At 45.3% G+C, this 27,885-nt stretch overlaps 1 protein-coding gene across 1 annotated transcript; it reads left to right on the plus strand.

Moving 5' to 3' along the window:
- Window positions 1-764: 764 nt before the first annotated feature.
- On the plus strand, window positions 765-27,885 carry GPD1L (glycerol-3-phosphate dehydrogenase 1 like). The gene is made up of 9 exons (XM_081882300.1): window positions 765-1,006; window positions 8,756-8,933; window positions 10,574-10,714; window positions 11,974-12,112; window positions 12,683-12,795; window positions 18,692-18,925; window positions 20,729-20,835; window positions 23,623-25,392; window positions 25,439-27,885. The coding sequence occupies exons 1-8, from the start codon at window positions 780-782 to the stop codon at window positions 23,717-23,719; spliced, it is 1,236 nt and encodes a 411-aa protein (XP_081738426.1). The 5' UTR covers window positions 765-779; the 3' UTR covers window positions 23,720-25,392; window positions 25,439-27,885.

The raw sequence follows: 27,885 nt of genomic DNA on the forward strand, positions 1-27,885 counted from the left end.
CCAAGGTTGCAGGTTTGATCCCCATATGGGACAACTGCATATTCCTGCATTGCAGGGGGTTGGAATATATAATTCTTAGGGTCACGGATTCTACCATTCTGTGAGTCTGTAACTCCTGCACATGCAGGCCTAGCATCTGAAGGCCTGTGACTTGTGTTTCTGAAAACTCTCTGCTGTCACATGACACCTCTTGCACATTTTCCCCAGCGGTGTTCAGCTACCTAGGCTTTGTCTCTGATGCACAGAAAATATTGGGGAAAGTATGTAGATATTCAGGATAAAAACACACACACATGTATGTTATATTTATTCTGCTACAATATATACAGTTGCTGCTACAGTAAAAACCTTAAGATGCCCTTGTTTGATCCGGCGTTAGAGAGGAAATAAATATGAATAGCAGCGTCTGATCCACAAGCGGGCAGGATCCACTCCCACGTGGAATTTCTCTCTTCCCTGTGAGTCAAGTGTGCCTGCTAGGAAATGTCCCGTGGCTCCTTGCAGCGCTTTCATTTTCTAGCAAGAGTAATCCTCTGCACAGACAGAAATAAGCGGATTGGATCTGCCAAGGTTGGAAGCCTCGCCGTGCCTACTCAGAAGTAAACCCCATCGAGTTCAACGGGACTCCTTCCCAGGTAACTGCAAAACGCTTGCCTAAACTCCTTGGGCTTGCAAAGCAAATCCAGTGCAACGGCGCTGCATCCTCAGCAAGATTTAAAAAATGAAATAAAAGCAATACCCGGCGGCACGTGTCTAGCCTAGTCAGTCGGAAGAGGACTATGATTCCCAGCAAGCTCCGGGTGAAGGAGGAGGTCCCTGGCTCTTGCTGGGGGGGCGGGATCGTCTTCTGCGCCGATTCTGCATGGGCGGCGGAGGACTGCTGGCCGCGGCCATTGGAGGGTCTCCAGGCGCCGTTACCTTCGCGCTGCTTCCCTTGCCTTCCCTGCCGCCGCCCCATGGCTACAGCGTCGCCCTTGAAAGTCAGCATCGTGGGCTCAGGAAACTGGTGAGCGCGATCCTCCCCGAGGCCACCGGGGCACCGAGAGGAACCTGCGCTTCCTGGTCCTCAGCCCTTGTTGCTTAGGATGCGCGGGTTAGGGGCGCAGGCAGGGGTGGAGAATCAGGCGTCTCCAGCTCCTCTGGGTCGAGGTCTGTTTTTCCTAACAAAGAATTCCCTGCAAAATAATATATGCAGCTGTCATCCTTGTTCTACTTCCTTGTTGGGCGGGAATAGGCGACACCCCCTGATGACCCTTTTGCAAATCACCTTTTTTTTCTGAATGGCAACTATTTATTTTTCCTGAATAGTTAATCGCACGTGCGTCAGGTTTGCGTTTCGTTTTAATACCTCGAGGGCTGGGCCTGATCACCCGCTGATTTCCCCCCTCTTTCTTGTCCTCGCCCTGGCTTATGATAGTGGAAGAATGATGGCGTTATTCTGAGGGCACCGATGACGGTTCTCTAGTTTGGGAGGGTTTTCCCGAGGCAGGTGGGCAGGACGCACGCCACCAGAGAACAGCCCACAAAACTCCCATGCACTCAACGTGAACTCGGGTCCATGCAACGCCAAGGGGGTGCCATCTGTAGAATAATAGAATTGTAGAGTCGGAAGGGACACTGAGGGTCATCCAGCCCAACCGCATGCAATGCAGGAATCCTTTGCCCAACGTGGAGCTCAGACCCACAACCCTAAGAATAAAGAGTCCATGCGCAAGAGAGAAATAGCTCTCCAGAGTTTGTGGAAGTACAAATAAATGGGATTGTGAGGTGGGGAAGGTAACTCAAAACAGCTTGATGAAGATGAAGTCTAAGCATGCTAAGTGGTTGCAGAATGCTGACTGTTTAGGGAACCAACATGGGTCTTGAACCCATAGGTAAAAGGGTAAAAGGTCCAGTCGTGGCCGACTCTGGGGTTGCGGCGCTCACCTCGCTTTATTGGCCGAGGGAGCCGGCGTACAGCTTCCGGGTCATGTGGCCAGCATGACTAAGCCACTTCTGGTGAACAGCACATGGAAACGCCGTTTACCTTCCCACCAGAGTGGTACCTATTTATCTACTTGCACTTTGATGTGCTTTTGAACTGCTAGGTTGGCAGGAGCAGGGACCAAGCAGCGGGAGCTCACCCCATCGCGGGGATTCGAACCGCCGACCTTCTGATCGGCAAGTCCTAGGCTCTGTGGTTTAACCCACAGTTCTACCCGCAACGTTGACAGCTATGTGAACCCATGACCTCAAGATTAAGAGTTGCATGCTCTACTGACTGAGCTATGCAGCTACACATACGTAACATTTTTTTTGCAGGACTCACTTGTTACGTATGCTTTCCATGCATATTCTGTTCTTCCTCCAAGGGTGAAGTGAGTGGTTCTGTTCTCTCCCTCCATTTTATCCACACAGCAGTCCTGTTCTGCTGAAAAATAGTCACTGACCCAAGGCCACCAAGTGAACTTCATGTTGGAGATGGGATTTGAACCTCGTTCTCCTGGGTTCTGGTCCAGTATGCTAACCATTGCACCACGGTGGCTCCTTTTGTCTGACAGTGTCTAGTCCTTCCAGCAGTTGTGCTTGAAGCTATCAGATGAATGTGTGCTAGATAACTAGTGAGATGGAAACAGGCCCATTATGCTTCACTTTCCATGAGATGACCATGTTCCTGCTTCCTGTGTCCCACAATGCCTTAAATACTCCACTTACAAACCAGAAGTGTCTGTTTCAGAATGCTACTTATTTCCCCCGTCAGTAACAAACTTTGTCCTAAGTTCCTCTTGTCTGCCGCCTGAATGTGGCTAAAATTGAACCTGGTCCTCCTGGGTTCTAGTCAACCGTTGAACCACAGCGGCTGTCATTCCTTTTGCACGATGCCTGTTGCATATTGATATTTCCACTTTCCATGCTGCATTAAGAAGAATACCTTTTGCTCTGGAAAGTCTTACCTGTAGAACTCCCTTTGCTCACCTTTGTCTTCATCCTTTCACGGAATATACACGGAGGGAGAGAATCACACTAGCTGGTCCCACTTCCCCCCCAAGCTCCGCAGAACAGACAAAGTTGAGACTGCACATGGATAAATGCTCAATTTACTTACACATTGTCAGAGTCACCCGTGGTCCCAGCTCACAAGAGACCAAAGTCCAGTCCGGCTTATGTACAAAAGTTTTTATTGAAGAACATTCTTAGCTTCACAGCCGAGCTCCGTGACTCTACGTCTGTTACGCTTAGACCGCTGAAGTCCCCTCTGAGTCAGTCCCGCCTCTACACCAGTTTAAGAGGCTTGTACTGGTCCACCTCTTTCTCTCTTTCCTTTTCCGCAGGGTCTTTCTGCCCCCCTGTGTTCTCTCCCTTCGGGACTCCCCAGAGGCTGAATCCTCTGGTGCCTCCTCCCCCCTCCTTCGGGCTTTGGGACCAGGCTCCTCCCCAGGACTCTCTTCACTTCCGCGCGCCTCCCATTTTGAACTTGGCGCGCGTACGTTGCTCCTGACCTTCCCTTTGACAGTTACACTGCCCTCGATACTACTTTCCTCCCCTTCCGGCAGGACGTCTTGCCCTGATCTCCTTCCCCTCTCTGCTTCCTGTTCTGCTCTTTCTGACACACTGGTCACTCCACCCCCTCACTCCGTTCCGGTGGAGCAGCCGGTCCTGATCCCCAACTCCCACTGGGGGTTCCCCCTTCGTTTCCCTGCTCCTGACTGCTTCCCCCTCTAGCTCCCCTTGGCTTGACCAGAGGGGCTCCCTTTTGGGAGTCCTCCGATTCACTGGACGGACTCATGGACAATCTTGGGTCATTGTCGTCCTCTTCCTCGTCACCCTGGAATCCTTCCCCCTCGCTCTCTGTCTCCTCCCTCATCTGCGCCTCTCTCCCTGAACCCCTGACACACATGCATGGAGTCTGTATTCAGGACTGGGAGACCTAGCCCTGTTCTCCCTGTCGTCTGAACAAGTGGAAGGAGAAGGGGAACATGCTATCCAGCCCCACCTTCTGCGCATTCAGCTGAAGTTTGCCCTCTGGGCATTCATCCGCAGGTGCGTCATTGGTGAGGGTGAGGCTCCTGCGGCTGACTGCAACAAGTAGCCAAGCCTTTAGTGTCATCTGCCAATAGAAATTCCGCAGGAGCCTCCTGTGTCAGCTTTTAAATGCCTGCTGCGCTTATGCAGGCATTTCACCTTTCCATTAGCTGACTTTTGATTTTAATGCTTTTGTATGGGACATGGGTGGTGCTGTGGGTTAAACCACAGAGCCTAGGACTTGCGGATTAGAAGGTCGGCGGTTCGAATCCCCGTGACAGGGTGAGCTCCGGTTGCTCGGTCCCTGCTCCTGCCAACCTAGCAATTCGAAAGCACGTCAAAGTGCAAGTAGATAAATAGGTACCGCTCCGGCGGGAAGGTAAACGGCGTTTCCGTGCGCTGCTCTGGTTTGCCAGAAGCAGCTTAGTCATGCTGGCCACATGACCCGGAAGCTGTACGCCGGCTCCCTTGGCCAGTAAAGCGAGATGAGCGCCGCAACCCCAGAGTCGGTCATGACTGGACCTAATGGTCAGGGGTCCCTTTACCTTTATGCCAGGTGGGTGGGGTACAAATATTATTATTATTATTATTATTATTATTAAGCTTAGTGTATGGCTCTATGTATAACTGATATTTGCAAATTGCTTCCTGTGAAGCACCTCAAAGTAATTCTACAATACAATTAAACCTAGAAAAATTACATATATGAAAACAAGTACAAATCCAATAGAGATATAACTGGGATAGCATTTTTATCCCTTTGAATGGAGCAGCATTTTGCGGGCTGGGGAGCAGTTCAGATTGCTCTTCAAGGAATCTGGATAATGTTTTGGTCTGTTTACAGATGAGGAGGATAGAGCTGGGCGGTATCTGGTTTTCAACATTGTGATATATCACCAGCTAAACATTGCAATATACAGTGGTACCTCGGGTTAAGTACTTAATTCGTTCCAGAGGTCTGTTCTTAACCTGAAACTGTTCTTAACCTGAAGCACCACTTTAGCTAATGGAGCCTCCTGCTGCTGCCATGCCACCGGAGCACAATTTCTGTTCTCATCCTGAAGCAAAGTTCTTAACCTGAAGCAATATTTCTGGGTTAGCGGAGTCTGTAACCTGAAACATATGTAACCTGAAGCGTATGTAACCTGAGGTACCACTGTACTTAATTCGTTCCGGAGGTCCGTACTTAACCTGAAACTGTTCTTAACCTGAAGCACCACTTTAGCTAACGGGCCTCCTGTTGCTGCGGCGCCACCGGAGCACAATTTCTGTTCTCATCCTGAAGCAAAGTTTTTAACTCAAGGTAATATTTCTGGGTTAGCGGAGTCTGTAACCTGAAACGTATGTAACCTGAGGTACCACTGTTAAAAAAGGGGGGAGGGGTGTTTATATCCAGGAGGAATCGTGGGATATTTTTAACCTGCTTTTTGTCTTCCACCCACTGAGATATCTTCTGCAATGTCAGCTGACAGAGCCTGTTCAAATTGCTCAATGCTGGCAGCAGATTAGTGCTGACTTTGTTTCCTGAAGGGCATAAGTTTTACAAACTTGCAGAGACAAAACTTTATTTCGTGGTCACTTGTAGGAGCTGTCAGAAGCATTTTACAGAGAGTTGCAAAACTACACAGCACACACTCTTCAGGACTGGGAATGAGGAAATGGGAGATTTTTGCAATTTTGTGTTCCTATACTGGTTACTTGCTTTCATCCATTGCCATTGTGATACTGCAGTACAGTAGTACCTCCGTTTACGAAAAGCCCGGTTTACGAACTATTTGGTTTATGAACTCCACAAAACCCGAAGTAGTGTTCCGGTTTGAGAACTTTACCTTGGTTTACGAACGGAAGCCGAACGGTGGAAGGGCACCGGCGGCAGGAGGCCTCATTAGGGAAAGTGCACCTCGGTTTAAGAACGGTTTTGGTTTAAGAATGGACTTCCGGAACGGATTAAGTTCATAAACCGAGGTACCACTGTAAATATATTCAGTAACACGACTGCTTTTTAACATGGATGCCTTATCTGTTTGTTTTGTTTCCTTTGTTGCAAAGGCTCTACGTGAATACGTTATTCCATTTTTTACAGGTAGCATATTGGTCAGAGCTTAGCAATGTTGACCTATTTTATATATTGGCCTGTTGGAATAGAATTTATCATATAGCTTTTATGAGGGCAAACTCACGTTCACAATGCACAATGCAATATTTTAAGTTATACCGGGCTTTTCCTCTGTTGGATATACCCAAGGAATTTGAAGAGGGAAAGTGTATTTTTGAGTGAGTCTGAGGTCTTAAGCCCTGTTTAATCGTTTGTTTCAATCTTCAATGTGCAAAATATCTGAGGTAGAGCAAATACACGTTGGGACAGACAAGCAAAAAGAGGTTCCCAATTGTGGAAATACAAACAAACCCCAAGGTGGTTACAAATGCAGATCCTTGGCATGCAACAGGTTAATGTATTTCCAAAGAGATGAACCATTTGGGGGGGGGCCTTGGAAACTCTCTCAGCACACCCTGAACATTAGTTCTTCCAATTAAGGATTTGACAAGTACGTGCACATAACCCTAATTTTAGGAACTACTGGTATTTGCCTTGCCTTGCATCATTCAGTTTAATTTAAATATATTAAGCTACGAATATTAATAGCTGTTTCGATAATTGTTTTACACAGTGCATTCAAGCTAAGTCATTGTTTGGCTTAGCATGACATGCCAACATGGTCAGTGGTTTGTCCAGAGTCACTAAGTGAGCTTCCTGACTGATTTGAACCTAGCGGTAGTTTGAAAGTCTATGACAGGCATCCCCAACCTGCGGCCCTCCAGATGTTTGGGGACTACAACTCCCATGATCCCTAGCTAACAGGACCAGTGGTCAGGGATGATGGGAATTGTAGTCCAAAACATCTGGAGGGCCGAAGGTTGGGGATGCCTGGATTATGATCACTGCAAAACACTGGAAAAATATCTCCTGATAAGAAAGAATTGATTCATTGATTGCTTCCCTAGCAATGGATTTTGTCAGCTACCTACCGCACCCAGGAGAGCGCATAATTTTCAAATTAAAACCTAGTGACTTTGATAGTCTTGCATTTAGCTCAGTATAAAACGTCAATGTTTCATCTATTTCCAAAGGGGTCACCCCCCCCCCTTTTAAGGCAGCTGATACTAAGAAGAAGAAGAAAAAGGAGCTGTATCCTCAGTGTGTTTTAGTAATCTATAAAAGCCTTCATTATATCGGACCTTGTCTATTTCTAAATTTATTCTAGCCCATGTGACACTTCCTAGGCAGAATTCATGAAAGAGAGTTGTGTGTGAAAGAGACGGTTGCACAAGTAAGGCAGAAGAAGTCTCTTAACAGATGCATTTTTTAAATTTATCCATTGCCTCGTGGCTCAGTGGGGCCTTGCGTCAAAGAAAGCACATGCAGTTTAAATACCCGTCCTTATTATCCTTAACATATAAAAGACATGTGACAAGTACAGAATGACTGGAGGCAAGTTGAGAACATAAAACTGCTCTGCCTTATGATACAAAGCTTCAGGCATGAGTGTCCGTGACTTTGAAGCACTTGTCATTGTTCAAAGGGCATAAATTTAAATGCTGCACTGGGGCAGAGTTTTATGCTTCTCAAATTACCTTGCTTATCAGTTGAAGAAGTTTAACCTCCTCACTGAAGGTGCCAAACTAGTGCTTAATGCAAAATGCCTTGCTGTGCAGTTTGCCCATGTAATTGGCCTGCTGTAGGCACAGAGTTTTGCATACACTAACCAGGGGTCGACAAGGTTTATCGCGCCTGGGCCGGCTCTCTCCAGCGGAGATCCCTCTGTAGGCGGGATCACGCGTGTGTGGGAACGTGTGTGCCCGCGATTTCCAGTGTCTGCATCGGCGCGATTTCCACTGCTGCGGAAGCAAGTCCCCGGGCTATGCTGTGCCTGTTTAGCGCAGCGGTTGGGGACTCGCCGAGCAGGCAGCTTGTTTTGGGGGTGGCTCATGGGCCAGTTAAAAGACCCCCGTGGGCTGCTTGTGGCCCATGGGCCTTAGGTTCCCGACCCCTGCACTAACCCAAACCATGCAAGAATTTTCTTAGCGTGGACCTTGTGCGCTACAAATGTTCTGCTAGTAAATATCAAGGAAATAAGGAGTTGACTTTCCAATGTAAGTTTGAGGAAGGGTAAATGGGATTGTTGTTGATACGATGGTTTAGATTACTTTTGTTATCCCTTGCACAAGTTGCTTTTCAGCTCTCAGTGAAGTGAAATGAGGGGGAATAGAAGAACCGGTAAAAGCAGGGCTTTTTTCCGCCAGCCAGAGCTCAGTTCTGGCACCATTCTTGCTGGGGCTGATAGGGATTGTAGTTTGGTAAAAGGTAAAGGACCCCTGGACGGTTACGTCCATGCAAAGGTGACTATGGGGTTGTGGTGCTTGTCTCGCTTTCAGGCCAAGGGAGCCAACGTTTGTCCACAGACAGCTTTCCAGGTCATGTCGCCAGCAGGACTAAACCGCTTCTGGCACAACAGGACACCATGACGGAAACCAGAGCACACAGAAACGCTATTTACCTTCCTGCTGCAGTGGTACCTATTTATCTACTTGCACTTTGACATGCTTTCGAACTGCTAGGTTGGCAGAAGCTGGGACTGAGCAACGGGAGCTCACCCCGTCACGGGGATTCAAACCACCAACCTTCTGATCGGCAAGCCCTCTGTCTTAATGTGGCATATTTAATAAGGTGTCATCTTTTCTCTATTTATTACAGGGGTTCTGCTGTGGCTAAAATAATAGGCAACAATGTAAAAACGCTGCAAAAGTTCGCTTCTACAGTGAAAATGTGGGTTTTTGAGGAAAATATTGATGGACGGAAATTAACCGATATCATAAATAATGATCACGAGAATGTAAAATATCTCCCTGGACACAAGCTTCCAGACAATGTGGTAAGACATATTAGTTATCTATGTTTATTTTAAGCATTTTAGTATTCTAAAAGTATTGTTTTAAAAGTTTTACTATTCCCCTCACACTGCTGCATTTCCCAGAGTTCTCTGGGAAGAAGGATTGACTGCTCAACCACTCTGGGAATTGTAGTTCTGTGAGGGGAATAAGGGGTCTCCTAACAAATCGCAGCACCCTTAGCAAACTACAGTTCCCAGGATTCTTTGGGGGAAGCTATGCCTGTTGAAGTGAAATAATAGAGCTTCAAATGCAGATGTGACTTTAGTGTGGGTTCAACCCCATTGGGCCCAACTAACAAACTTCTTCAGAACCTGGTTTTTGTGCAAGGAGAAGAACGGCGCAGAGTAAAGATAATAGACTTAAAGTAAAAGAACCAAAGCTCTTATTCACATTTATGTTTTGTTAAATTCCAAAATAATAGCTGTCAGTCATTTGCAAAAATTGGAACCCATTGTGCCCTCCCAGTGAACCGAAGGAGTTCTGCAATTTGTGGAAGGGGCCTGGGTCTGGCAGACCTTCCATTCATAGCACTGAGAGGAGATTGTTTCTCTTTTTTTAAAAAAATAACATTTATTACTTTTAAAGCTTACAAAAAAGAAAAGGAAGAAAGAAGACAAAAGGGGGGGAAAGAACAAAAAAGAGAAAAAACAATACAATACATAAACAATACAAAACACAACCTTAACACATTAAACTAACACTATAAACTAGGAGATTGTTTCTCTGCTGTGCTGCGTCGCAAAACAAGTTATTTTTCTGGAAGTTGCACCAACAATCTGAAGTTGATTTTTATAGAAGCATGAGGGGGCTAACTAGGAGAGAAGGAGACAGAATTTGTTTCCATTCTGTGAGTGAAATTCTGCTCACAAACCTCTGATTCTAACCCACAGAGAATAGTAACCATTTACTATCTGCAATAAGTATTAGATTTCCCCCAAATCCAATGTAAATGGTATCTTATTTAATTCTGTTTCCAACTTTAGAAGCAATCAGAAACTTTATTTTCGTGTTTTTATATTGTAAACTGCCCTGTGATCTTCGGATGAAGGGCAGTATAGAAGTTTGATGTAAATTGCCATTGGTTTGTTTAAAATTTGGAAAACTATTAAATATTATTTGGCCAAAAAAATTACAAATTGAATTAATAATATTAATAATACTTTGCTAGTTTACATTGGGTGGGAATGAGTTCCAGATTTGCTTGTGCCTTTATACTTGAAATTTGCTGTTATTATCAGTTGGCTCGCCAGGTATTAGCTTCTTACAACAAACAATACAAGCAACACGAAGACCAGTATACTAGATAGCACTGCAAGGTATTAGCTTCTTGGCAGTATAAAATATTTGCTGTGCAAATAAGTTTTCTGCAATTCCAGCTGGATGCATTTGCCAATGGTCAAAACCAGCCAACAAAAGAGTCATTTTGGAATAGTAGAAATAATCTGTGCTTAGTTTTAATCTGTGCTAGTTTAAAATCTTTAAATTTTACGTCCATTATAACACGGTAATAAAAAAAAGCATTTCCACAAACAAAATAAAATCAGCGCATTGAGAGAAATGGCTTCTTTCTTCTCTGTTTCTCATCTCTCCCTTTCTTCCTCCCTTGAATAAATGTCCATAGGTTGCTGTCCCAAATCTGAAGGATGCCGTACAAGACGCAGACTTGCTGGTTTTTGTTATTCCCCACCAGTTCATTCATAAAATTTGCGATGAGATCACGGGGCGCGTAGCCAAGAAAGCTGTCGGTATAACTCTCATTAAGGTACAACAGATACAAGCCTTACTTTGGTGTCAATGAATCCTTTGGAATTGTTCAATGGGCTGTTGGACAAAAACAATGCTGAAGAGATGTATCATCCCTAGACTTACGGCAATATAGATCCAGCTCATTTGGATCAGTAGTTTTGAGTTCTGAAAGGCGCTGTGCATCATGTAATTATGTAAAGATGGTAACATGGCGAGTCAGTGAGGCTGTGGCGTAATGCCACACCCCTACGGCAAACTTGCTGTGACTGGAGTTCATCATTGTAACACTGTGGCACCCTTCCTCTTGAATTTTCTTCCATTAGACGAGAAGCAAGTCCTACATTGTTCTGTTTTTGATGTTTGTGGAAACATTTTATTCCCCCCCAAGCATTCTCAGATTACTCCTATTTTATTTCTGAATTTGTTCATTGTTGATTTTTATGTTTTAACACTGCTCCTTGATTTGTGTTGTGTTGTGTTTTTCATTTCTGCACATTGCTTGGGTCTTCTCTGCAAAGCAGTTTATGAATTCTGATTTCTTTATTAAAAAACACACAACAAAAACCCCACAGCTTTTAAATGGTCATTGCAGTTCTACGGATTCGGCCTAATCTATGGACTTAGCTACATGTTAAAATGAAACATTTTAAATGTGTTGTAAAGTGCACTATGGGTGCTAAACCACTGAGCCTCTTGGACTTGCCGATCAGAAGGTCGGCGGTTTGAATCCCTGCAACGGGGTGAGCTCCCATTGCTCTGTCCCAGCTCCTGCCAACCTAGCTGTATGAAAGCACACCAAAAAAGTGCAAGTAGATAAATAGGTACCACTCCGGCGGGAAGGTAAATGGAGTTTCTGTGCGCTGCTCTGGTTTTGGTGTTCCGTTGCACCAGAAGCGGCTTAGTCATGCTGGCCACATGACCCGGAAAAACTGTCTGCTGACAAACGCCGGCTCCCTCGGCCAGTAAAGCAAGATGAGCACTGCAACCCCAGAGTCGTCCATGACTGGACTTAACTATCAGGGGTCCTTTACCTTTACTTTTTAAAGTGCAATATGGAAATGTGACACTAGATGGTGAAAATGAGCTATGCAAAAATTAAGTGTATTTTTCAAACAGTTTTTCAATCAAACATTTTCACAGCGTTTTTTAATATGTGTGTAGATTCCACCCAGATGGCATATAGGCAAATTTTCACCCACTAGTGAGGATAATCATCAGTCTTCTGTCTGATGTTGTTAACTAACGATAGTGGTTACCTTTTAATGTTTACTGCAGGGAATAGACGAAGGTCCAGAGGGTCTCAAACTCATATCTGACATCATCCGAGAGAAAATGGGAATAGACATTAGTGTGCTGATGGGAGCAAATATTGCCAATGAAGTAGCAGCGGAGAAGTTCTGTGAAACCACAATAGGTAAATTTTAAGGATGCTTTATATAGGGTCTTCTCCATGTTGTCATATGGTACCAATCCTCTAAGGACTTTAGATTTTATTTACGACCTTTTTTTATCCCATCCTTCACCCAAGACGCAAACAGTAGAATTTGATTCCTCTATAGTACCCCACAGTCGCTAAAATAGGAAATCGCTATTAAATTGCTACAATTCCGCAGGCACTCACACCCGTAAATGGCAAATGAACAGTCTCAAGCTTGCAAATCAGCAATAAAATGTTTTGTGTGTGTGTGTTCCATTTTACCGCATTTCTGTTTCAGCAGCGATATCATAAAAGATAATTTTTGTAAGGTCGCGAGTTTAAGCTGCACTTTAACTTTTTATGGTTGGAATTTGGGGGCGGGGGGAGTGTGGCTTATATTTGGGCCAATACAGTATATGCCTGATCAAGGGCTTTAAAGGATATAAAAGTAGTTGCCTAGTACCTTGTTTTAAACAGTTTTGTCTTGTTTCTAAAAGCCAGCATGCTAGCTAAAATAAAGCTGACCGTTCTCCTTCTGCCCTTCACCTCCACACCCCAAAATAACAGGCTGCAAAATTTTGGAGAATGGCTTCCTCTTCAAAGAACTTCTCCAGACTCCGAACTTCCGAATAACTGTGGTGGACGATGCCGATACTGTTGAGCTTTGCGGTGCTCTTAAGGTAATATTTGTTTTTGAGCAGGGATGACATTAAAAGCTAAAAAACAACAACCCTAAAATTAGAGAGCAGAGAGCTATGGGAAGTTGGGTACTAGGCCAACACCTGATGCTTGCTTCCTCTTGATGCTAGAGTTTGGCTATAGGGTGATGACAAAACTCCACTCAACTTGCCTTCTCTCAGATGGCTTCCTCATATTTTGTGTCCGAGGGGAAGTACTGTGATGCCATACTCAAGATCTTCCGTTCTTCCTATGCAACAAGAACCCCCAAACAAACCACAAGGGTAGGGATGGGGAAGCCTGTGGCCTTCCCAAAATTGTTGGACTCCAACTCACATCAACTCCAGCCAGCAGGGCCAGTGGACAGGGACTATGGGAGTTGTAGTCCCAAGAACTGTCTCCTTTGTGCCAAAGCAGAATAATCTGGCCAAGCTTGGGACAGTGACCCAAACATAGACTTTATTTCTTTGTAAAGGGGTTTGGTGGTAGGGGCACTTCCTAATGTGTGAAGGTGTCATGTTTTTTGTTTGCATTTGGCTCTCTTATCTGCAGGCTGGATTTCAAAAGATGAGCACCAGAGAAATAGGCACAGGGCAATACTCCGAAGTCCTTAAGTATCAAATGAGTACCACCAACGTTGCCCCATTGGTTGTTGCTGGACTAAATAAATCTGATAAATAGATCCAGTAGCAAAAGGATTTTGGCTTGTGCAACAGACCTTCTCCTCCCTGCATATGCCTCAGTGTTCTCCCCAAATCTGTTCTAGTGGGTTGGGGGAAAGTACGGAACAATTTTACAGTGGTGCCTCGCAAGACGAAATTAATTCGTTCCACGAGTCTCTTTGTCTTGCAGTTTTTTCGTCTTGCGAAGCACGGCTATTAGCGGCTTAGCGGATTAGGGCTATTCGCGGTTTAGCGGCTATTAGCGGCTTAGTGGCTTAGAAAAAGGGGGGGAAGGGGAAAAACTCGCAAGAACTCGCCTGACGTTTCGTCTTGCGAAGCAGGCCCATAGGGAAATTCGTCTTGCGAAGCACCTCAAAAGACGGAAAACCCTTTCGTCTAGCGAGTTTTTCGTCTTGCGAGGCATTCGTCTTGCGGGGCACCACTGTAGTTGGGTGCATCAGGATAGGAGGGAGGGGGAGTTATTTTGCACAGCCAAAACTCCTTGCACTCACATATCTGTTTTGTGGCATGCGGTGCCCCACCCTTTTTACTTGGCTCTTCTTTTTCAATAGGGATGTGGGTGGCGCTGTGGGTTAAACCACAGAGCCTAGGACTTGCTGATCAGAAGGTCGGCGGTTTGAATCCCCGTGACGGGGTGAGCTCCCGTTGCTCGGTCCCTGCTCCTGCCAACCTAGCAGTTCGAAAGCACGTCAAAGTGCAAGTAGATAAATAGGTACCGCTCCGGCGGGAAGGTAAACGGCATTTCCGTGCGCTGCTCTGGTTCGCCAGAAGCGGCTTAGTGATGCCGACCACATGACCCGGAAGCTGTACACTGGCTCCCTCGGCCAATATAGCGAGTTGAGCGCAGCAACCCCAGAGTCGTTCACGACTGGACCTAATGGTCAGGGGTCCCTTTACCTTTGCCTTCTTTTTCTAAAAACAGGGAAGGTTTCCCTAAGGATAGCTGCCTGAGGACTGAATCAAGCGCCAAAAAAAAAAAAAAAAAAAGTTCTGCAGGTGGGATTCATGTGCCAATCATGATAATTTTTAGCTCACGACATTGCTTAAAGGCACATCTAAATGCAGTGCCTATAATGATTGCAGCTGGAAGATGATGAAAGAACATCTGCTGCATATCCGCTTTCATTGGATGTATTGTTATCATGTCTGGCAACAAGCTGGTGGAGATACAGATGCAGCTAAAAGGCTCTGCAAATAGATTTCCCCCATTTCAAAAAATACCAGATGTGTTAGATTGTTATCATTCACACTGGTGCCGTAGAGACAAGGCACTAGAAACGAGTGCCCGGTGACAAGAGCTTCCTGTCTGTTTTGTGCACTGGCCATTTTCATTGCTAGGGACCAATCTGGTGAAAAGCATGCATGAGTACTTTCGAAAGCAATACATTTCCCTTCTTTTTAAGAGAGTGGAGAAGTGCCACACTTCAGATGCTGGAATTCACTAGAGATACAATTTAAAACTTTCACAGTAAGATCTGAACATCTGTGCGCGATAGAGGCTTCTTCTTGTACTTGGCCCCAAGAGTTGTTGTTGTTGTTGTTGTTGTTGTTTATTAATTACTTATACCCCACCCATCTGGCCAGGTCTCCCCAGCCACTCTGGGCAGCTTCCAACAGGATTTTTAAAAGCACAATAAAAGATCAAACATTTAAAACTTCCCTAAATAGGACTGCCTTCATATGTCTTCTAAAAATCAGGTAGTTGTTTATTTCCTTGATATCAGATGGGAGGGTGTTCCACAAGGTGGGCGCCACTACCGAGAAGGCCCTCTGCCTGGTTCCCTGTAACTTAGCTTTTCACAATGAGGGAACTACTAGAAGGCCCTCGGAAGCTGGACTTCAGTGTCCAGGCAGAATGATGGGGGTGGAGATGCTCCTTCAGGTATACTGGGCCGCGGCCGTTTAGGGCTTTAAAGTTCAGCACCAACACTTTGAATTGTGCTCGGAAACATACTGCGAGCCAATGTAGGTCTTTCAGTGATTTGAAACCCTTCCTTCCACAATATGTGAAAGCAAATAGGGAACGGCAGATCGTTAGACGGCGAGAAGGAGGGTGAAGGTCCAAGTAAACTTTATTCTTTCATTCCTTCATGGTGAGTTCCTGTTGCCCCCTCTCTGCACACTCTCTTTGGCAGCGATAGGGGGGGTCACCTCTCCTTTGCAGCCAATAGGATTTTTTGGCCTCAGCTAATGCAAGGGGCCGCAGTACAGGAGACCCTTGGGACATTTCCACCTGCTTTGTGAAAGGGCTTGGTCCTGCTGAAAGGATATACAGAGAATAATTGGTGTCTTTGTGTCCCAGTTCCCCTTTTGTTGTTGTTGTTTAGTCGTTTAGTCTTGTCCGATTCTTCGTGACCCCATGGACCAGAGCACACCAGGCACTCCTGTCTTCCACTGCCTCCCGCAGTTTGGTCAAACTCATGCTGGTAGCTTCGAGAACACTATCCAACCATCTGGTCCTCTGTCGTCCCCTTTTCCTTGTGCCCTCCATCTTTCCCAACATCAGGGTCTTTTCCAGGGAGTCGTCTCTTCTCATGAGGTGGCCAAAGTATTGGAGCCTCAGCTTCGGGATCTGTCCTTCCAGTGAGCACTCAGGGCTGATTTCCTTCAGAATGGATAGGTTTGAGCTTCTTGCAGTCCATGGGACTCTCAAGAGTCTCCTCCAGCACTATAATTCAAAAGCATCAATTCTTCAGCGACCAGCCTTCTTTATGGTCCAGCTCTCACTTCCGCACATCACTACTGGGAAAACCATAGCTTTAACTATACGGACCTTTGTTGGCAAGGTGATGTCTCTGCTTTTTTTTTCAGTAAAGTTCCCCTTTACTGCCAAAAAAATACCTGCTGGAGAGAGACAATTAGGATGGACAATCCCAGTTCCTCCACCCCTTTCAGTCCTTCCAGCAGGAGCATCGCTCTTCTTCATTGCCTGCAGCATCAATTTCCAGTGAACTCTTTGACGCAACACTTTGCTCATTCTCTTGTTGCCCAAGGCTATGGTGCTGCTGCTGAGAGCTAGTTCTGGAAGAGATGTAGCTGTGCTGGACCACACACAAATTTTCTAGCGCGCTGCTCTTCAGCATCCTAAACACCTGCAAGTTGGTGTAAGCAAAATTGTGTTCCAGAGAGGTAGAAAGTGCTTTCTTTAAGGTCAAGTACTGTCAGGGAACTGACATCAGAATGAGAGGTGGAGGCAAGGCTCCACAGCGATGCAGGAGAGGGGACCAGCAGGGGGGAAGGAATTCAGCGTAACACCGGTAGGGAAGGGAGGGAAATGGAGGATTCAGAGACTTGGCGTCAAACAGCTCTTATGCTGGAAGAGGTTCAAGAAACGCCCACTGACGGATTCTGCAAGCGACTGACCAGCCATGGAGTGTGAGCTGTCAGCCAAAGCATGGTCGGCCAGGCAATCTAACCAAAACTGAAGGCAACTTACGCACAAGTAACCCCTTACAACCATTATAAGTACCTTTGCCTGAGGTCTTGGCATTCTGCTGCAAGACCAATGGTCCGATTCTTCACAAAGTAGCATCATATGCTCATAATGTAAATACCGTGGAGATATCTATAGTTGTCCGAGACTTGGCTTTCCCATTCAGACTGCCCATAGCTCAGGGAGACAGGCAGTGGATCACAAGGTTGAGCTCAGATTCAATGAAGCGCAGAGAACTTTGCCAGAAATGAAATAAATTCAGAATAGATGGCCAACATGCACCTTGGCAAGCTTAGCTGAGAGCTGGTGTGAATAATGGATTGTGGCTTGCATTCCCTCATTTCCAGGGCATGGAACAGCCAGAAACAAAGCTCCTCAACAGCAGAGGAAGCGCAGACATATATTTACAATGCTGTACATCACATAATTGCTGCTGTTACCCAATTACCCTAAAATAATCTGGCAGCATTTCGTGTTAGTATGGCAAATCTGCAAACTCAAAAAGGAGCCTACACACAGTAGGAATGAGTGAGAGAATAGCCTGGAGAGGGAGGTACAAGACTTCAGGCAAAGGTACTTGATTGAACTGGAGAATTCAGATTGAACGTGGGCCTTTTTGCATGCATAGCTGTCATCTCAGTGTCTGCTGGGATAGTTCATTCGGTAGAGCACGAGACTCTCAATCTTAGGGTTGTGGGTTCGATTCCCATGCTGGGTGTCAGATGGCAATGCTGGTTGCTTGTGAGTAACCAGTCAGGACTCCGACCTGTCTTTTACAGGTTTTATTTTGGTGCAAAACTATTTACAGTGCAGAGCCATAAGTTCATGTCTGCCTCAGTGGCTAGCAGAATCCGGGAGTGGTCGTTTCTGGGTCCTCCCCCAACATAATAGCTTCATCACCCCCAGCCTTTTCCTTCATTCTTTGCGTTTTACACCTCTGCGCAGGGTGGACGATGGAAGAGGCGTGCTTCCCTCCTGGCTGGCTTGACCAGGAGCGGTGCTGAGGCTCCCAGCAGCATCCTCTGGTCCTTTCCCCTCTTCCCCACTGGAGGTGGGGCTTTCCCCAACACAGGAAGAGGAACTGCTTCGCAAGATTTTCAGAGGTTCCCTGTAACCCAGCTGCCCCTCTGCTTCCCTACCCTGTTCCAATGGCAGTCCCCTGAAACTGGGGAACAGATTCTTGCCTTGGACTAGATGACCCTCATGGTCGCTTCCAGCTCTATGATCCTACGACAATAACAAGTTGATCTAAGTGGTGCAGTGAAATGCTGTAAGCTGCTACCAAATGGGGATGGAACATTACAGAGCTCTCTGGCTCAAAGAGGAAGCTTCGTAGCCTCTTTATCCTGGAGCCAGGGTGGGGATTTTAAGCACGCTACATCATTTTGGCGAAATGTGCCTGATCATTTACATAGCATTTCTAGCATGAAGATTTATTTTCCTGGACCAGAACTGCGAAGTCATTGAGTTCTCTTGGACAAGTCAGTGTTTTGCTTTGCGTAAGAGTAGGAGTAATAGGGATCAATAAGAATTGCACATCTTTTTTTGCATTTAAAATTGCTTTAAAACTTTTCTACTGCTTTCTTGGAGCTTAGGAGGGCACACATGGTTCCCCCAGGCACATACACTCACAACATCCCTGTGAGGTAGATTAGGCTGAGGTCACCCAGTGAGCTCTGTCACTAAGCAAGAGCCCTTCCACCTTCCTTGCTGCTTCAGAGTCTATTTCTCAAACAGTTGTTTTCCCCTCCCCTTTTTTTCTTCTCCTCAATCCTCCGTTAGAACATTGTGGCTGTGGGAGCTGGCTTCTGCGATGGCCTCCGCTGCGGCGATAACACCAAAGCAGCTGTCATTAGACTGGGGCTGATGGAAATGATTGCCTTCGCGAAGTTCTTCTGCAAGGGGCAGGTGTCCACTGCCACTTTCCTGGAGAGCTGTGGCGTGGCAGACCTGATCACCACGTGCTACGGGGGCCGCAATCGGAGAGTGGCCGAAGCATTTGTGAAAACAGGAAAGGTACGGTCCCTGGGGCTCGCTCTTCTTCTCACTTGCTTTCCCCCCATTGTGTCCTGTGACTGACTGACTCTCGAATCTCTTCCGTTGTTTGGAACAATCTTGTGACAGGTGGACACACAGAGTAAAATAATTGTCTGTCATGTGGGGAAAGTACAACGCGGGTCTCATGGTGACTTGCTGGGGTCTTGAGATGACAATAATGGCAACCACAGTCTTGTATCTCATTCTCTTAAGTAGTGTTCCATTGCAGGATGTATCAGATCGGACCTGACTCCGTTACCTAGTGTGATGAGCTCCTTAGATAATTGGTTTTGGAAGGGAACAGGAGGGCCAATATTATTTATTTAAAATTGGGGTGGGGGGACAGAGTCAGGGTTTGAGGCATGGGAATTTTCCGAAGGTGTCCTCTACGATTACCTCTCACCTCCCTTCAGTAAATCTAGCACAAACTTGGGTCTCCGGTTGTTTTGAGACTACAATTCCCATCATCCCTGACCACTGGGTCTTGGTAGCTAGGGATGATGGGAGTTGTAGTCCAAAAAACAGCTGGAGACCCAAGGTTGGGAAACACTGGGTTAGATTGGGGTGCTGATAATGCCAAGGTTGCAGGTTCGATCCCCGGATGGGATAGTTCAGGCTTCCTCAACCTCGGCCCTCCAGATGTTTTGGAACTACATCCCTGACCACTGGTCCTGCTAGCTAGGGATCATGGGAGTTGTAGGCCAAAAACATCTGGAGGGCCGAGGTTGAGGAAGCCTGGGATAGCTGCATATTCCTGCATTGCAGGGGGTTGGACTAGATCAATGATGGCCAAACTTGGCTCTCCAGCTGTTTTGGGACTACAATTCCTATCATTCCTGACCACTGCTCCTGTTAGCTAGGGATGATGGGAGTTGCAGTCCCAAAACAGCTGGAGGGCCAAATTCGGCCATCACTGGACTAAATGATCCTGAGAGTCCCAACTCTACAGTTCTATGATTCTGTAACCTGTGGATTGTTGCAATAGATAGGGCTTTGGATTTGGGGCACTCTTCTGATTTGGGGCATGGACTGTTCAGTTTAGGTTCAGCCTGCGCTGGTTCCCCTCTTGGTCCAAAGAGTTGTTAAGTTTTCCCTCTAAATCAGGAACGGGGAACATCCAGCCCTCCAGATGTTTCTGGAGTACAGCAGCCACCATCCATAGTTGAAGACTGTCAGGAAACTGCCATCGGAGCCAAGGGTGGTGGTGAGGCTCCAAAAGGATGCTGGAGAGGGAACCAGCAAGGAGAGAGAGGAAGCCTCCGCTGGGGAAGGAAATAGACGTGACGCCAGGGAGAAAGGGGAGTCTGAGGGAACTTCAGAGAGAAGGCTCCAGGACTCTTCCAGTGAAGCCAGCGGGGAGAGCACGGGACCTCCTCTGGGGACGCCCACTCTGCGCAGAAAGGTTTCGCGCAGAGAAGACAGGCGGCGATTGGGTGTGAAAGAACTATGTTGGAAGAAATTCAGGAAATGCCCACTGACGGATTCTGCCAGTGATTGAGACAGTCACGGTGTACTGACTGTCCAGGCTGGGGAAAGTTTTAACCAAACTACTCAGCTCGGAGCAGTTGGCGACTTACGCACAAGTAACCCCATACCCCATTACAAAGACAAAGTGGTGTGATCTAACAAGGCAATTTCTGTGTTTTGTGGGTTAGCCTGGATACATGTAAATCTGGGGTAGCCAAGGTGGTACACTGCCCCCCCCCACAAAAAAAGATATCGCTTATCTACATCTTATGAATTATTAAAAGATACACCTTTTTTATTTAAAAAATTGTTCAGTCTATTGAAGAATTGGAGCAAGAGATGTTGAATGGACAAAAGCTTCAAGGGCCGCAGACATCCGCAGAGGTGTATCGCATTCTTCAACAGAAAGGATTAGTGGAGAAGTAAGTGAGAACATGTTTAAGCCATGTTTTAAAACGTTTTCCTTCTCAAATATGCTGGCACTAGCTTCTGGTAACTTTATTTTTGGTTGTTTTCCCCCTGGCCCCAAATTATTCTTTAACATAATCTCCAGAAAAAAATATACCCCATTACCCTGATAAGAGATGCAGTTTGGCATGGGCTTGAACATTTGATGAGCAGGGTGGGGGGAAAATAGTCTGCATGGATCCGCTGGGGGCTTGTGTGCCTTGTCTGTGTCTGAAAGTGTGGGTGAGCACATCAACAGCTAGCATGTGGCCCTCAGATAGTTGGCTGAGGGTGAATGCGGTCCTCGAGCAAAAAGAAAATGAAAAAAAGGTTAACCACCCCTATTATAAACGAACAGCTACCTCGTGGTGCCTCTCACTAAAATATATTCATTGTTTATATCAGGCATAGGCAAACTCCAGATGTTTTAGGACTACAACTCCCATCATCCCTAGCTAACAGGACCAGTGGTCAGGGATGATGGGAGTTGTAGTCCCAAAACATCTGGAGGGCCAAGTTTGCCTATGCCTGGTTTATATGCAAATAAAAGAAGCATTTCTACAGAACCCACTGACATTAATGTATTGATGAAAGATTCATCGCAAAGGTAAAGTTAACATGTAAGTTGCCTCTTCATGTCTGTCTCAGTGGAAAACATGGGCACTGGTTTCATTGTATTCAAGTACTCGTGCATTTAATAGATGGCTGCTCCCAATGATGGAATAGACTTTTGAATAATCATGAGAAATTCCAAGGGACTTTTACTAAAAGACCTTAGAAATCGAGTGGTTCCCCCACTTTTTCATTGTTCTTTTTGTTCAATCTAGTCTTCCAAATAATTGCTGCTTTTTGATTGGCAGTTCCTTTTAGGAGTGCCACTTTTATCTATCAGCTTTAAAAGCAATTCTCTTGGGTTGTCATCTTTTGTATATTACAGGTTGCAGTTTTACCAAGGAATAAGATGTGCATAGTAGCTTATTGGAGGGAACTTGGAAGTTCCCACTGAATTTAGTTTTCCGCTCTTGTTTTTTGCACCCCCCCCCAAAAAAAAGAGTTGAAAAATGTTTGACCCTCCCACTTATGCCAACTTAGATTTCAGTATTCTTGTTTTATCTTCTCCCACCTTTTAACACCCTGCGGGAGGCAAGGAAGAGAAATGCGTCAGACATGTCCAAAGTCTGTTTTGGGGGCTTAATCCTAAAAAATAAGATTTGTTTTGTTCCTAGAAGGAACAAGGAGATCCACGAGCAGAATTCTGCTTGTGGAACAGGGCACATTTGGCTACCGTGAAGAGAAGGTGGGGAGACTATTTTAGGCAGTCCCCCCTGCTTCTGAAAATCTGCTCTGGAGGGTTGAGGGACGATGTTAGAGGTGGCTACAGGTATAAGGTGGAATTGAGGAAGATTGACTTCTCAGCTCTGTTTACAAAAGCCTCTGCCAAACTGAAGTTCCTTCCTCAAACGGAAGGACTACGTCAGTTTGCAGAAGGATTTGTGTTAGATCCAGCCCTGTCTGGTGTTAGAAACAGCCATACGGCATGCTTACCTTGCTTTCTGAGTCCAAGGCAGCATTTTTATTGCCACAAATGAAAAAGTTACCCGGTTCCCATGAATGGCAGCAAACAAATGGGCACGTTCTTAGTAGCAGCCTAAGCCTCATTGCGGGACGCGGGTGGCGCTGTGGGTTAAACCACAGAGCCTAGGACTTGCTGATCAGAACGTCGGCGGTTCGAATCCCTACGATGGTAAGTGAGTTCTCTGGACATCAGGCCATCAGGCCATCGGAATCCCCAGGGTCCTGAAGAGCTGCTATTGTCCCATCCCCTTTAGCACACTTCTTTTCTCTGTAGTTTGCCCTTTCCCCTAGCAAGCAGGGAACGCATCTTTCCAGTGGTGGGTTTGTCTGAGATCAGGTAGATCCCTAGAAGTTATTTTGTGCAAACGATATGACACAATAAGCACGGGTGGATGTTAAATAATCCCTCCTCCTCCTTCAAAAGTAAGTGTGAAATCTTTGCAATGAGGCTCTGACTTCACTCATTGTCTGAAAACACTGACGGGTGGAAGCAGCCAGGTTGGCTCATTTCACAGAAATAGCTTAGGATACATGTGTATTTTGCTTCCTAACTTTCTAGAAGGGTTAGAAAATAGGGTGGGGTGGGGAAAGAAAGCTCAGCCCTGAGTTGGCGACCCCAGCATCTACAACTGACTTTTCTTGGGAGATGAAATTTTTGTTTAGATGGGCAGTTGTCTAAAATGTCCCATATAGAACTCTTGCATTAATTTGTATACATGCCTCAAGCTCTGTTTCAGCAACAAACCTCTTCCCTAGATAAATAGAGATAGAGAGATAGAGAGATAGAGAGATAGATGATAGATATAGCTAGCTAACTAGCTAGATGATAGATAGATAGATGGATGGATAGATGGGCAGTTGTCTAAAATGTCCTGTAAATAACTCTTGCATTAATTCATATACATTCCTCAAGCCCTTTTTCAGTAACAAACCTCTTCCCTAGATAAATAGATATAGATAGACAGATAGATTTGTGTATCAAATTTTGTTCTGCCATCAATGCAATAATAATAATAATAATAATAATAATAATAATAATAATAATAATAATATCTTTATTGTCATTGCCCCCTCTCAGGGACAACGAAATTACTTATGCATCAATGCATCCTGAATGCTCAGCATTCTTAGCTTTTCTCCTCTCCATCTAGTAAAACGTTTGCCTTCCTCTCGTGTCTGTTTTTTAGGTTTCCACTATTTGCTGCTGTCTACCAAATCTGCTACGAAGGGAAACCCGTCCAGGATATGATTTCCTGTCTTCAGAGTCACCCCGAGCATATATAACGCATGCCTTGCCATTGTCGCAATTCCTGCCTTTTCATAGTGATACGTGGGTTCAAATGGGTATAATGAAGTTTTGCAAAGCGTTAACTTGTTAAGCAATCATGGCAAAATGAATGTCAATTTGTAGGTAATTTTCAGTTTGATGTAATAGTGCGACACCTAGAATGTCAGCGGTCTTTTCTTTACTGGCTAACATTTTGGGTAAATTTCAGAATAACGCCGAGCAGGGCTTTCACACTCCTCTAAGTATCCATGTATGTGTCTTAGCAGTATGGAAAATGCTTGATGTTTTTGTAGCCTTCATTCTGATGCTTTCTTTTTCTAAAGGGACCCATCTGGAGCACTCCAGTGATTATTGTTGGCGGGGGGAGACAGGTACAGATCCTTTTTCTTTTTAATGGGCATCGGAGATGGCCTGAAATGCATTCTGCATTGAGGCTCTTTGCTATATATTAAAAAAATTAGCTTCTGTAATGTACGCCCAGCTTTTAATCAGGGTTACATGCCTTTTCTTGAGAATGTTTCTTTTTTTAAAACAAATGTTTTGATGATAATCAATTTGATAGCATTTATTAGGTGAGGAAGGAGCACTTTGACCTTTTAACTTACTTACATTTTAAAAGAGATTTTAAGAAATTGTGGGGGGTGGGAATCAAATGTGTTTAAATAGCTGCAATATCTTTCATCTTTTAAAAAGGGGAAGTAATGTAGACAGGACCTGTGTACCAAACAAGGGGCTTTATAGATATGGCTTTGGTGCTTAGCATCATCCCACGTTTATAACCAAAACAAAACCTGTGGTTTTGGAACATGCAAATGCAAAACTGCCCTTATGCCGGCTGGATTCAGGCAAACAGGTATGTGTGTGTGTGTGTGTGTGTGTGTGAGAGAGAGAGAGAGAGTGAGAGAGAGAGAGAGAGAGAGAGAGAGAGAGAGAGAATTCTCTGATCCAGTGCATGTATGAGGGAAATTGCAAATTCATTGCCACTTGGCTTGGAAAGCTATTCAAAGGAATTCAAAACAGATCCTCAGATGCAATCTTGCTACTGATCTGCTGGCATGCTTTGATGTGTTGGAAATGGCCAGTACGCAGAGACGGAAAAACCTCTTGCGGTTTCATTGTCTTAGTTGTTTGTCCACTCCTCAAGTTACACTAGAAATAGCAAATTCCCCTGTATCCCACAGAAAGATTCCTACACAGGGAACTTAGTGCTGTTATACTGTTATCTGACAACAACTTGTGTGGTTGTGATTCACAGGCCCTGCTTTCTAGCACTCAGTATGTTGTACTTAGTGTAGATCAAAGGTGGGTAACTTGTGGCCCTCCAGATGTTGTTGGACTCCATTTCCCATCAGCCCCAGACAGAATGGCTGGTGGTAAGGGATGATGGGAGTTGTAGTCCACAACATCTGGAGGCACGCAGGCTCCCCATCCCTGGTGTAGGTAATATACCAGGGGTTGCTCAGAATACCACACACCAAGGAATGTGATGGCAATTCCCATTAGCACATGATTGTATAATAAGCGAACTGTGTTCAGTTATGACTGTGGTTTATTTCAGTGCCTGTTATGACTTCTCTGCCCAGCTGTTGAAATCTGTTAACCCACTGACTTAAAATGAGAAATGTTTCTGAGTGTTCTTCTTCTTCTAAACTGCCTTGACCTCCCTGGCGTCTTAAAGGTATTAAAGTGCAATCCTATATATGTCTCCTCAGAAGCATGTATAGGACTGTGGTCTTAAAGACTGGAATAATTACTTTATCTTGATTTAGAGCTGTTGAAGAATCTAACATATCCCTCAATTCCCTTGTTATGTTGGAAGAAAAGATACCAAAAACTGGGGGCAAATGTTGTCAGATGTATTAATATGATTTCATAACCTGAAGATGAATGCAAGTATGTCAGGTACTAGAAGACATTCCTGTGCTGATTATGGAACTTTCATAATCATATTATACATTTATATCCCACTTTTCCTAAAAGGGATTGAAAGTGGTGTGTGTGGTCCTCAAGTTTAACTAACAACCCTGTGAAGTAGATTAGGCTGAGATGCGGTTCGCCTAAGGTCACCCAGTGAAACTTCATGGTAGGATTTGAACTTGGGTCTCCCCAATTGTAGACCAGAATGCTCTCACCACTCCAGCATGCTACCTTTACATACCCTGCTAGAGGGACGCGGGTGGCGCTGTGGGTTAAACAACAGAGCCTAGGACTTGCCGATCGGAAGGTCAGCGTTTTGAATCCCCACAGTGGGGTGAGCTCCCGTTGCTCAGTCCCTGCTCCTGCCGACCTAGCATTTCGAAAGCACGTCAAAGTGCAAGTAGATAAATAGGTACCACTCTGGCGGGAAGGTAAATGGCGTTTCCGTGCGCTGCTCTGGTTCATGAGAAGCGGCTTAGTCATGCTGGCCACATGACCCGGAAGCTATACGCTGGCTCCCTCGGTCAGTAAAGCGAGATGAGCGCCACAACCCCAGAGTCGGTCATGACTGGACCTAATGGTCTGGGCTCCCTTTACCTTTACCTTTTTACAAACCCTCCTAGCCCTCAAAGGGATTGGGTATGGTTATTAAGGTCTTTCTTGTTGGAAGTTCAACTCCTATATGATTCAGAAGACCCAGAATAGCCCTGCTTTAAAGACTATGGAACTGCAGTTTTATTGTGCAGTCTTTTGAGGTTATATGTGTTATAATGAAATGGATACCTGGGAATGAATGCCTCACGTACATTTATTTACACAGCTGAGATACTGCTTAAAACCTGAGAATGGAGATAACTTTCACATGCCCCTCCCGCCATGCAGGGAAAAGGATAGAAACTGAAAATGCAGAGCATGATGTTCTTTGTGTGTGCTAATTGCATTTACATGTATTTGCCACATAGGGAGCTTCTTTACACTGTGTTAGACCATTGATCCATCCAGTGGTGTAGTGTGGGGGGAAGGCCACAGGGGCGCAAAATTTCAACACCTGGTGCTGCCTCAATACAGCTGTGCACTTCCATTACTGGGCTGCATTGAAAACGGCTTCTCTGTGTGAACCAGGAAGTGACCTCTCCAGACAATGGAACGACCCTTCTTTTCTTATCTCTGCGGCTGCAGTCTCCTGGGTGACACAGATGCCGTTAGGCAATTGAACGCAGATGCATACTCCGTCCATTTCCCTCCCACCCAGCCCTGCCACGCGGCCCTAAATACCGGCAACCCATGCTACACCACTGGATCCATCTAGATCAGAATTGCCTACACCAGGGGGTAGGGAACTTTTATTGCTCAGTGGGCCAGACCTTTATCTCTCCTTCCTTCAATCATGGTGAGCCATGATTGACCTGTGGGTCAACTAACTGGCAGGCGCTGTCCAGGATTTCTGGTAAGGGGGAGTCTTTCCCAGCCCTACCCTTTAGATTCTAGGGATTGAACCTCTGACCTTCTGCAAGCAAACCAAATTCTCTACTGCTGAGCTATAGCCCCTTCCCCATAGTCACGTAAGTGAACTGCACACCTTCCCCCCCCCCACATGTAATAAAAGCACATGTGAAACAGCCTTTGCTATAGCAATTAAAAAATAATAATCTGTAAACATGTTTTGTTAACTCTCTACACCACGAGTGTGCAGCTGCTAATTTTGTGGGCTGCATTTTGCCTTCATTTTCTTGATTCCACTATTCTGTTGACTAGGAAAGATGGTCAGGACTTGAGTGGCTCAAATTTAATGTGGTACTGTGAGATTTGTTTAGAATCTCAGAAGAGCAGGTTTGAAAGAATGGCTGATCCAGCTGTTGGTGGGCTATATTGGGCAGAAAGCACACACTCCCCTTGATGGCGTAAACCCTATAGGGTCTTATGGGAAATTATGGCATTTCTTTTAAATTTTTAATTATCTAGCTTAATAATGGACCTGCCTTTATTATTTTTTTAACATACAATGTGTATGTCCATTTATGTTTTGTGTAGTACATAAAGGGCTATGTAAACCGAATGTAGCAAATTACATGTACTGTGGAATCGCTTTAAAAGCTATTAACTCTGTTTAATGAAATGAATATTTGTTTTGTTTCTGTTAAGCCAGTTGGTTTTGAAATGCAATGGAAGTAACATTGAATGATTTCTCCAAGCTCCACTCATTATTGTTGTTGTTATTGTTTTTTCAGTAAAACGTAATAATCTA

The sequence above is a fragment of the Podarcis erhardii genome (genome assembly GCF_964252035.2).
Source record: "Podarcis erhardii genome assembly, chromosome: 12".
In the NCBI taxonomy this organism is placed as follows: Eukaryota; Metazoa; Chordata; class Lepidosauria; order Squamata; family Lacertidae; genus Podarcis; species Podarcis erhardii.

Coding starts and splice junctions, on each gene's coding strand:
- GPD1L (XM_081882300.1), top strand. CDS start 780: ATGATTCCCAGCAAGCTCCGGGTGAAGGAGGAGGTCCCTGGCTCTTGC. Junction 10,715..11,973: donor TCGGTATAACTCTCATTAAG/GTACAACAGATA, acceptor TGTTTACTGCAG/GGAATAGACGAAGGTCCAGA. Junction 20,836..23,622: donor CAGAAAGGATTAGTGGAGAA/GTAAGTGAGAAC, acceptor TCTGTTTTTTAG/GTTTCCACTATTTGCTGCTG.